Here is a 12,260-nt window from a genome sequence, read left to right on the forward strand (position 1 = left end):
GCTTGTAGATCTGCCATTTCCGTGGAAGAGATTCGTAATGGAAAAAAATTTTTCTGTTGGCATTTAGGCTTCGTAAACAGAAGTTGCACAGGGCAGATTGGACAATAAAATGACATTTAATTACTTTATACTAAAATAGCTGATCTACAAGCTCGAAATCCATCGCGATGCATTTAGAGTTTGTAGTGCTATTTACACTTGTTACATTTTTGAAAATATCAGGGGGGGGGAATGAATATAACGATTATGCAAAAGATATTGCAATGATCTCAATTACGATTATGTAATCATTGTGACAGGCCTAAGACTCACTATGCACTCCAATGTTTTAGCTCCAGGGAAAGTGAAAACGAGGTGAATTCTAGCGTGAATTTATTATCGTTGCAGACTTAGAGATGTGAGTGCAAGTGCAAATTACATAGATACAAAAAAGAAATAGGGTCATCTCAAGGTTCTCAACTCTGACCCAGGGTGCTGATAATCTACCAGATGTTTAATTGCATTCCACCTGGTCTCAGGATGAGTAGTTGAGAACCATTGCAATACAAAATGTAATACACGGTGAATTTGTCCTCAATGTATGATTAGGACCCCGTTGCCATGACAGAGATTGTGACGTTGACAGGTTGGTCATCGTCTCCAGAGGCTTGGCCAGGAGTGGCCGTGGCACTCAAGGGGGTGACGACTATGGGTGAAGGTGCTGAGGGTGAGGCTGCTCTGGGCAGAACCATTGTTGGGAGGCCTGAAAAAGATCAACATTGTCATTTTGTTTGCTGTACAATCATGTTTAATTTTATGTTTTTTCACAAGTTAATGCCCTATATGCCCTTTTATAAGTCGTCTTATGACAGCACGAGTAAGACGCGCGAACGCGGGAAGCGAACGCAGATCGTAAATTGCAATAACAATTAGAATAAATTACGAATTAGTGAGAACTGTGTAGTACTGTGAAATTAGTGAAAACAGTCCCTTTTGTGCCCATATATGGAGCTGAGTGGACCTGGCCCCTTTTGTGCCCATAATAGGAGCTGAGTGATTGCTGATGCAACACACTCCATATTTGGATAGCGGGACAGACACACGGACAGACAGACAGACGCACGCACAGACATGATCTGCTAGGTCTCATAGTAAGTGCTCACTGCGTTCGCAATCAGCGACAATTTCGTTTTCTATTCAACCAGCATCAGCAAATATATGTTCAGTGGCTAAATCCATGTTCAGTACATTTGTGAAAGTATATTGAAAAGACATTTTGTAATTGAACACTACCTGTGGTGGCTGAGAGACCATGGTCTTCTATTCCTCCCTCTAATCCTTCCACCACCTCATCCTCTGGGAAGTTAATGTTCTCCCTCGACTGGCTGTTCCTGGATAGATGGACAGAAAAAAACGTGTCGTTTAGTGTAGTTTTATATGTACAGTGAAAAAGAAGTGCTAAAATGATTGGAAACGGAGAAGAAAAGATATAATAAAACGAATGACTCTGCCTCACCATAAAAATATTCATAAGACTAAATTAACAATAAAGCAAAATGAACAAACAAGCACATTATCTGATAAACTGCAACCTTGCTCTCAGTTTGTGCTTGATTCTTTGGATGGACTAAATTCTTTGGATGCTAAATGCTTGGTTGTAGCTTAAAAAAAAGTAACACAACAAAATCTAAAAGACGTAAAAAAAATCTGATGGGTAAATCAAGAAATTAATGGCAGTGAAATTAAATTTATGAAGCGGCCTGTTGAGACCACAGATGCCTCGATTGACTTGACTTGTTTTTTAAAGATGGAGTGCCGTGATTATTATTATTTTCTTCCGTTTTTCATGTTTATGAGGGTACAGTACTTCATTAGACCCATTGGTGTGGTTGTTATGTGCAATGATCTTCCCTTTGTATTTAGGCTTACCGCTCCAAGAGATGGGTCAAATGCGGAGAACAAATTTCACTGCGGTAACGTGTGTGACTAATCGTACGACTTTGATTTTCACATTGACTTTAAAGTCGAATTCTGGGAATCACAATTCCAACAGAACCAAAAATTATACCAAAATAGATGTTACACAGTGGGACTTGTAAATGTATGTATTTTGAAAAGCTGCTTTGAGCCAATGCCCAGAGCACTATAGAAAATACAAGTTGAGCGTTTTATACTGTCCATCTTTGCTTTGAACTAGATATACTCACCTGCTGCCAAACAGCAGGTCATGCAGTCCTGTGGGGAACAGCACAGATTATTTAGTTTTGATCTAACAATATAATGCTGTACTATACAGTGGAATGGTGATAAAGTTCAGAGGATGCAATGTTAGCTATGTATTCGAGACTCACGTGGGTTATTGTTTCGGTTGCGTATTATGAGTAGGAGCAGCAGCAGTGTCAAGAGGGCGGCGAAGATCATTCCTCCAATGGCTGCCCCAATGACAGCTGGGTACTGATTGAATGGCGGGTCCGCTGCAACACAGCACAGTTAACATTGCAATGCAGTACACTTTCAACAGTGAAGAAAATCTAAGTTACTGGTTAAATGGTTAATGTATCTGGTAGCGTGCTGTAGTTTCAGGCAGGTATCATCTAACAGTGGCCCTCAACTTTTTACAGTAGTTAAGAATTGTTTCAACCATGGGAAACCAGGTGCAATAATACAACATTTCAGAGATGACTTTCCACTCGACCCAATAATTCCAAACAATTGACTTAGTCCACTAACCTACCCTGTACTAAACTGTGATCCTCTATCCTCAACAACAGAGTGACCTGGGTATATTGGCAGCAGTGAGAATCTAGCTTATTCTGTACATTAAAACACCAAGACTGGGACAGAACAGACATCACACAGACCAGATAGAGGAACAGCGAGGAACAGGGATACAGAGGGAATGAGGAAGGAATTGAGGGTGCCAGGGGGAAAGTTTAAGAAAGTGTGTGTTATGTGGTGGTAAGGAGTTAAGCAAGTGTGCTCATCTACTTGTGTGTGTATGAGTGTGTGTCTTTCACCTAAGTGGATAACAAAACAGAAAAAAACAAAAATGTTAGACTCTCGTTAATAGTTCATCATTAACATTAATCATGGGATCAATGCACAAAGCATCAACAACAAATTCGTATAACACATCTACGCTTTTTTAATTTGACCCTCCCCAGGCCCACTGCACACACTGCATAAACCTGAGCATTGTTGCTTGACCACTTTCAACCTGGTGTCCTTATTATGACATTATAGGCATATGCTTTTATATAAACTTATACATAGAAGTTGTATGTTTTAAAAGTATTTACAAGCTTGATGCATTTTGGGCTTGATTGTCTATTTTCGCTATGTCGTACGACAGAATATATAGTGCTTAAGTTGAGTGATTAACTCAGATAGATGGTGTAATAAAAGATGACACTGCAAAAAAAACACAGTCCTGTTATCCCGTAAGGCTCCACTTTCTCTTTCTCTTTGTCTCTCATGCGACCCTCTCTGCCCTTCAACCATAATACTGTATGTAATACACACCTCAACACACCGCTTCACTTACCTGGAGTCTTTGCCACAGATGGGTGTCCGATGGTGCGGTGGTTCACTGCCCTGATACGGAACTGGTACTTGGTGGTGGGGGCCAGGCTGCCCAGAATGTGTGCTCTTGTCTCCGGGTCACGCATCTCAAATCGGAGCCATGCCGAGGAGCCCTTCCTTCTCTCGGCACTCTCCTCCCTCTTCCCTCTTTCTGTGGAATCGTTGTTGACCCGCCTCAAAGGCCGCTCTGCCACCCATCTTTGCTCCAGGATGAAGCCTGTGAACCCCCTGCGTTCCTCTTGACTGCCGTCTTCGTTTTCACCTTCAATCTGCCACTCTATCTCCACCTCTGTGCGCTGGCCACTGCTGTACATGACCATGACCAGGGTTACGTTAGGTGGCATAGGATATCCTGTAGGACAGAACGAGGCAACCAAACAGAGTGTTGTTATTGTTATTCTCCTCCTATCAACCATGTATGATAGGACGAGATATGCAAAGAGTCTTGTCGTTAACCATGGAAGCTAAAATTGCAATACAAAAAATGAAATATGCCCTCTTAAGTATGGGTTAAGGGAATCTTACTCATGACCCTTAGTGTGATGGGTATCTCGGCTCCTCCCACTGCGTTTGAGGCAGAGCACCAGTACTGGCCGCTGTCGTGCATCTCATCGGCCTCTCGCACAGTCAGGTTGGCCCATGCCGCGGCCCTCTGCAGCAGGTACTTCTTAGAGGTGTCCCACACTTCCTGTCTGTGGTTGTTGAACCAGGTGATTTCATTAGATGGAAGATAGTTGTCTCTCAGGATGCAGGTGAGCTGGACATCGCTGCCCTCATACACTGACACAACGCTTCGCTGTGTCATCAACACAGGAGCCTCTGCAACCCAAAGACCCAATGAATGAATTAACATAAAGCAGGTACTCTGTATACATGCTTTATTCTCTATGGGCTATTGGGCAGTGGTTTTCAATTGTGTTTCAAAGTGTACTAACCAAGTGTGAGTTTGCAGGTCTTGATTTGGGCCAGAAGAGGGTGTTTAGCGTGGCAAGTATAGGGCAGGCCGCTGTGGGCGGTGCCGTAGCGAAGAACCAGGATATTTGAGTTCTCCTCCCCTGGTTGGCCCTGGCCACCCGGGCCCTGCCACCACAGTAAGGCCCTTGGGCTCCCACCGTTCCAGGTGCAGGAGAGCATCAGTATCTTGTTGTTACGGGTAGCATAGGCAAAACAAGCAGGTTCCCCTGGGGGAGTATCTGGTGTAAAACAAAAGAAACGTTTATTTGCAGTGTTTCACAATTAAAAGACTGGGTCCAGTAATGGTGTTGCTTCATGTGTATCTCTGACTTCACGTGACCAGTCATGACATAATTGATGTATGACTGGACACATTAAATACTAGAATATGTATATAATATGTAAACAAAAAGTACGTTGGGCTAGTGACGGTGTACACAAGAAGACAGACCCTTATAGACAGCTTAGCCTCTTTCAGAACCATGCCGTAAATTGATTTAATAAAAGTACAAAATAAAATGATGAAAAACACACACAATCCACTTTCTCTGCTCTCACATGTTTGTGCGCTGCACGTTGAGGTATGGTTGAGGGCGGGGTGGGAGCCCAGGCAGTTGAACAAGGTGTTTTTGCTGGTCTGGGCTCCCGACAGCAACAAGGTGGCATTGTTGGTTACTTTGTCAGTCATTTCCAGTTGGGCCTCATTCTGACCCATCAGGCCCAGAGCACCTCCAGTCCATTGGAGGGAGGCAGAAGGCTGTCCACCTGGCCAGGAACACAGCAGTCTCACGGAGGTGTAGTTCAGAGCTGGCTCCACACTGCATGTAGGCATGCCATCGGGTGCATCTGCGGGGATAAGATACAACCATAACAAGAGAGGGATGACTAGTACTTGGAGAGTTTTCCATGACAGAAAACGACATGGTTTGATCCCTACTTGGAAACAAACCATAGGTGTGTTTTGCCTTGTATATGGCCGGTTAAAAATCCATGTCCTTGAGCAAGGCACCGAACCGAACCCCTACATATTGCTCACTGTATGATGCAGTGGATTTGATTAAAATACAGTGGAAAATTGGTACATAGGCATACACCTTTAATAGTATATGGTATAGTGTTTAAGATCCTGTGTATTTATAAAGGAGTTGAAAAATCATCAGTCAGTATTAATAATGGCTATAAATATATACTGTAGCTAGCTTAAAATCATACACAACTCATAACAGAAGAAATCAGAAGCCAACAACACAACACAGAAGAGTGATTATGATGACAAGAAGTGGCCCTCTGGCCAGCCAGTGCTTGCCATGGCTGTGACATCACAGCAGGGTACCTGTCAGAACCTTGTTAGAGTTCCAGCACCTTCCCCGCTGGTCCAAACTGGAGGCCACGAATTGCACTTCCAAACTCTGCTGTGTGTCTGTCTATGTTTCTGTGAATGTATGGGCGGGGTGTGTTTGTACATGGCAGACTCGGATGTGTTTGAGTCTTTGAGAAAGGTGAATGTACTGAATAGGGTCAGAATGACGAAAGGAAAACATGAGAGGGCAGCGAGAGAAAAGTGGTTTACGCTTAACATTGTCAACAGGAGAGTGTTATTAATTAAAGATGTAACAAAAGATAGAGTGATGTAGAATGAAGATCCAAGTATTTATAAGGCCACGGTTGGGTTCTTCAGTCCTGTAAGCGGTTTGAATAATTAGATTAAAAAAAAGGGGTGAAAATGAATTCAGATTTCATGCATGCTCATACTGGCCGCAACAAGAATGAAGAACACCGGATTAGAACAGACGTCACACAGTTGAGGTTTGTAGAAGATATGAGGATGGTTGACCGCAAGATTAAATGTTAAGGGTCAAGAGGTCAAACTCACAGTAGACAGTCAGGCTGATGGTTTTTCTGGAGCTGTGCTGGGTGTTGAGGTAGATGTTCTTTGCCAGACAGGCGTAGTATCCTGTGTGCATGCGGAGGATCTTGGTGATGGTGTACTGGGGTCCAGTGTAGACCTGGGAGGAGTTGTAGAACCATACGTACTCACTGGGAGGATTGGACTGGGTTTGACAGAGCAGAGAAACTGTCTGTCGTTCCAGTGCAGAGAATCCCCGCTCCGTTATACTGTACGGAGTCACGCCTATATGAGGGATATCCGGAGCAACTGTGGAGAAAGGGGCATTAATGCTGTTGTGTATATGTGAACAGACACACACACAAACCATTTTTGTGTTACATTAAAGTTGTTAGTTGCATCTAATATGAAAGATTCGTCTACAGTCTTTATAATTTTACAATGGCTAGTGGCTACTAATGTATTGGCTGAAACAATGCATGGGGACCGGGCGGGTGTTACAATTAGAAAAACTATAAGTCTACAACCTCAATTCAAGGTTTGCAAACTGGACATTTGACAATGAAGTCTGTCACATGAATCCCTTACAAAATATAAACACCATGCATTCATTATGTTACATGTTGAAGTTTGACATATAGTGATCATACGTATAATATTACATGATCAACTCACAGAAGATGTTCAGCCAAATGGGCTCGGAGAGCACTGAGTTCACAGGGTTTCTGGCCTTACAGCGGAACGAGCCGGAGTGGTTCCGGCTAACCTCTGTCATGTTGAGCATACTGCTGTTTCTCCAAGCAAAGTCTGTGATTTGACCATTGGGGGTTTCGTGCTGCCACATGTAGTTGATGGGTCCAGTCCCATTTTCCAGGGCGCAGCGCAGCCACAGTGACAGTCCCTCCACCGGAATACCACCGATCTGCACAACATAAGGCTTGCTGATCGGAACTACACTCAAGTGAGAAACAAAATCAGAATCTCAATTAGAACTACAATCAATATTGAGAAATACACTTCACAATCAGAATATTGTAATGCAGTTAATTAAACACAGTGGTAATCCCTTGATTTTATTGGAGGGAGGTGTGCCTACAAAAGGTGTTAAGGTGTTAAGCCTAGAAAACATGTCAAACCTTAAGAAGGTTAAGTTTCTGAATAATATAATTGGGTGTACATCAACTAATCTAGATGACTGCAGGTGACATGAATGACAGTGCAGGCGCATCTTACCGCGGACAGTTAGCTGGACAAAGTAATAGTGTGCCCTGATTCCCTCAGGTCTATCAAAGAAAGCCTGGCATGTGTAGAGTCCCTGTGCGGCGAGTGGCAACCTCCCGATGCCGATGGCGGCGCTGTGGGAGATGACATTCAGGTCCCCAAGTGTCTGTGCCAGTTTCTGGATCCTCGGACCCTTTTTTATGTCGTAAACGATGGCCCGGATGTTTTGTGTGCCGGGTTTAGTGAAACTCCAGATGTACAGGTCAGGTAATTCGTTGCCACACTCCAGAATCACTGCTCTGCCCACCACCCCGTACACCTTGCGGTCATTGTACGTCACCTCACCGGTGTATTTGATATTCACTGCTGTGGAATAGAGAAGGAAAGGTTGAGTACTCTAGACCTACAGGGCTGTATTTTGCGTGTCTTAAGTACCAGGTCTTATTCCCTAACTTGAGTAAACTAAAGACCTGGAGGCGTGATCAATGCCATTTGGCTATTCTGAGTGGCCAAAGAGCATTGATTACGCCTCCAGGTCTTTAGTTTACTCAAGTTAGGGAATAAGACCTGGTACTTAAGACACGCAAAATACAGCCCACAGTCTCTAGGACCTACTCTTTAAAAAAAATATATATATAGACTAGCCAATAATGTTTTACCTCCTTTTTCTCCCCAATTTAGTCATTATTCCAATTAATTCCTCCCCACACACATTTCTGTCACTATTGTTGTATCCTACCAAGTCACCTGGCAGTGAGGAGCCCCCACCAGGAGGACATAGGGCCTTCATCCTACTCCTCCTGCCCAACACTCCCTGCTGACAGGTGCCGCCCCAGCCTGTAGGACTACATGCAATGACCAATATCACCCTCTGTGACGGTGTCTATGATCTTGATCTACTCTTAATGAGATATTTTGTTTTTGCTGGAACCTCCCTTCAGGTTGAGGCTATGTGGAAATATGTAGCAATTTACCCAGTACATTAATACTATTATATGAATGAATTATAGTTTGCATGACTTTAAACACAATTAAATAACTGTGCTAGTTGAAAGGCTATACGTTAACTGAAAGCAGCGATTATCTCTTACCTGATAAGCAACTATCCAATCACACTCTGACTGGCAAAAATGTGCGTGTGCGCAGCACGCAGGTAAAGGAGATGGTGGTGTAGGTTGGCCCCTTAGGCCTTACGGTGTTGAATTACAGCTTGGGTTACACTGAATGTTGGCCAAGAGCTTTCCGATAAACGTAAATGGGATAATTGCAATGGATATGGGATTACAGTTAGCCTACTGCCATACATAGGCCTACTACACACTGTGTGTGTGTGTGTGTGTGTGTGTGTGTGTGTGTGTGTGTGTGTGTGTGTGTGTGTGTGTGTGTGTGTGTGTGTGTGTGTGTGTGTGTGTGTGTGTGTGTGTGTGTGTGTGTGTCAGAGACAGAAGATAGATAGATAGATACAGATAGATACAGATAGATATATAGAGATAGATAGATAGATAGATAGATAGATAGATAGATAGATAGGGAGATAGATAGATAGATAGATAGATAGGGAGATAGATAGATAGATAGATAGATAGATAGATAGGGAGATAGATAGATAGATAGATAGGGAGATAGATAGATAGATAGATATGTTTTTTCTTTATGCCGCTGTAAAAGTGTAAATTATAAGTTAACCAATTTAGACCTGGTCTTAAACTCTACGTTTTTATAGAATTGGCCTCAGGTCTAAATGGGTTCAAATAATAATTGCGTTGATGGGTCAAACTGACTGTATGCATACAATATTATCTGTAATAAATTTTTTTTTTAGATAGATAGACCAGACAGACAGACAGACAGACAGACAGACAGACACTTCCAATTAAAACAGGAACAAAATAATAGGTTTTAATGACTTACGGTTTGTTACTGCATTTGTTGGAGAGGCAAACAGACTGGCAAGCAGACACAGAGACGGCAGCCCTAGCAGTTGGACCACCATGGTACCATGATGATCTTCAGTCTCACAACCACTCCATCAAAAAATGTAATGTCAAAACGTAGCTTCTGGACAAGAAGAAGAAGATAACAACCTATTTCAAGTTAGTTTAGTTTTTTCCCCCATAACTGCTACATGTCCCTTAATGTTGTTTTTGACAGTCAGCGGTTCGATGATGAAGGAATCTGACTGGATGTACTTCCAGCCACCGTCTTCATTAGACTGAGAGTAGGAAGGGATGAGGGTCACCCCACTGATTTGAACTGAATTATTAACATGCTTACCTCTCTCTTGTTCCCTCCCTCTGTCCCTCTCTCCCTGGCTCCCTCTTTGTTCCTGATTATCTCTCTTTTTCCGTCTTTCTCCCTCCCTCCCTCTCTGTATCTCTCAGTCATTAACACACATACGCACACGCGTGTGCGCGCGCGCGCGCGCGCACGCGCACACACACACACACACACACACACCCACTCCCCAGCAGGGCTAGAATGACATTGTGGTCCTGTGCTCATGTATTATAGAAGACGAACGGATGGATGAACAGTCTAGCATTCCAACACACTAAAACAAGACACGGTCTAATAAAGACGTGGATTCCCAGCAGTGTGCAACCTGTAGCTTAACAAGTTACTTAGTTAGTTAGTTAACAATATGACATCATCAATGACGTCAGTCTTGCCCAAATGTGAATTGAAGCCATACACATGTTTTGTGGGCATACATATCTGGTTTGCTGCTATCATATAACCCAGAACATGAAATGCCTACTGTATGCACAGTACACGCTGAAAAATAGAAGAAGAATGAAACGGATTACTGTACATTTCCATTCCAACAGCATACTTTACTTAATTTACATTACTTTATTTGTTTATTAGGACGGGACGATGCACATCAATGAACACAGTCAGCTGAACATACCATACTTAGTCATGGTCATGGTTTTACTGAAAACATTGCACCTGCATGGCTGGCGTAAAATATTTAATAATATAATATAAACTTTCAACTGTGAGATTGAAACTCACAATTCAGGCCTTTTTATTTTTATTCAGTGCTCAAAATTGGTTTCAATGCTAAATAGAAGTGAGCACCAAGGATAAGGAGCTGCAGGTGCTGTGTGCTCTGCTGCTGTTGGCTGTACGGGGATAATAATTTGGGGGAGGTGAGGTCATAAAATGCCACTGATGGGATTAGGATTAAATTAGATTTAGAAATCTGGTATTATGGTGCAATACCCCTTTGTTTCCTCACAGCATGCAGCGACCACCTCCATTCCCCCCTGAACTATCCATCTAAGGTTTATAAACCCATATCCAGCCAATATCCAAACATATTTCTAAACTCACGTGCTGTAATTGTAGGGCTACAGTATATCCTCCTTTAAGAGAGACAAAGAGAAGGAGAGCAGAGTGATAGAGTGAGGACTAGTCATCATCATGTTTGAAATATCATCATGCCTGTGTAATGCGAGCTGGTCATGAATGAATGCAAGACTGTGGACTTGGCAGAATGACTTGGCAAAATGGTGAACTTTAGTGAAGTTACTATGCGCCACAATAAGAGGAGGATGTTTTTTGAGTGGTGCAACCACTCCTGGAGTAGGGATCTGGGTAGCGGGACTTGTAGGCTATATTATTAAGGGAATAATAATAAATACCAGTATTAGAAGGACAATATCATATATCAGTCTCCAGAACCAAGGAGGGGTTAGAAGTTGGAAGTTACAATGTTATAGGAAGGGGGAGGGGCAGCTAAAATGAATGTTAAATAATTAAATACTGAATCAAGCAATTTAAAAACTGTTTGGGGTGTTCACAAGCCAGAGTAGACAGTAAAATGACCTAAAACATGTTTGAAAGTGAAATACTCCTTTAAACCTATTACTAGTATAAGGCAAAGTATGAGGCTGGATATAGCTGACAGATTATACAGTTGACTGCTTTGCATGTATTGTACAAAAATAATCAATAATAGATTTTATACGGCCTATATGATCAATCAAGCTCTTTATGGTAGGAGCTTAGCTACTTGTAAGAATGTTAGCGTAGCCAACCCTTTCACATAGATACTCTATTTAGTTTTTTGCCCAGACTTTTCCAGGTGAGAATATTTAGAGTGCCTTTACAATGGTTATTATAAAATTATTTTATTCACAATATGATTCGTACACAGAATTCCAGAATAAATGCGTGCTAGTTTGTGAATCAAAATAATGTACAAAAAACATAAAAAATCAAAACAGACAACACAAGACTCACTTTGTGATTTGACACCTAAACAGGATTGGAGTAATGGATTAAAAATAAACTGATTTAACCCATTAACACCAGGAAAGCATCTGTGTGATTTCTATGGATATTCAAAAATAGCAGCTTGTAGATCTGCTATTTCTTGAAAAATCATCAAAATGTGTACAAATCTTTGAATATTAGCCAACATCTTTAACTCAAATCTTTGCTTCTGGGGGACCCTGGAACAAAACCTTTTCAGATGGAGGTCGGAGGCCCCATGTAAGTTTGGAGATCTTTGACATGAAAAGTTTTGAGCACCACTGATATAGCAACGTAAGTTTTTCAGAAAACCATTGGCTTTAGAAGACATTTGTAGAATCAACCTCAGGTCTTAATGGGTTGAAACGAAATGTAATGTGTCTTGATGTAACATGATTTATATTGAAGGTAGATA

General features: G+C 42.1%; 1 protein-coding gene across 1 annotated transcript; it reads right to left on the reverse strand.

Annotated features, from left to right (window-relative positions):
• Positions 1-584: 584 nt before the first annotated feature.
• vsig10l2 (V-set and immunoglobulin domain containing 10 like 2) lies at positions 585-9,575 on the reverse strand (the record flags this gene model as incomplete). The annotated part of the gene is made up of 12 exons (XM_080781125.1): positions 585-742; positions 1,273-1,370; positions 2,187-2,214; positions 2,331-2,453; positions 3,524-3,913; positions 4,087-4,380; positions 4,497-4,754; positions 5,074-5,361; positions 6,389-6,670; positions 7,037-7,312; positions 7,595-7,948; positions 9,494-9,575. 12 exons carry the CDS (start codon positions 9,573-9,575, stop codon positions 585-587), a joined length of 2,631 nt encoding a protein of 876 aa, XP_080637251.1.
• Between the last annotated feature and the right edge of the window lie 2,685 nt (positions 9,576-12,260).

This window comes from Protomyctophum bolini, assembly GCF_963924005.1.
Source record: "Protomyctophum bolini genome assembly, chromosome: 13".
Lineage (NCBI taxonomy): Eukaryota > Metazoa > Chordata > Actinopteri > Myctophiformes > Myctophidae > Protomyctophum > Protomyctophum bolini.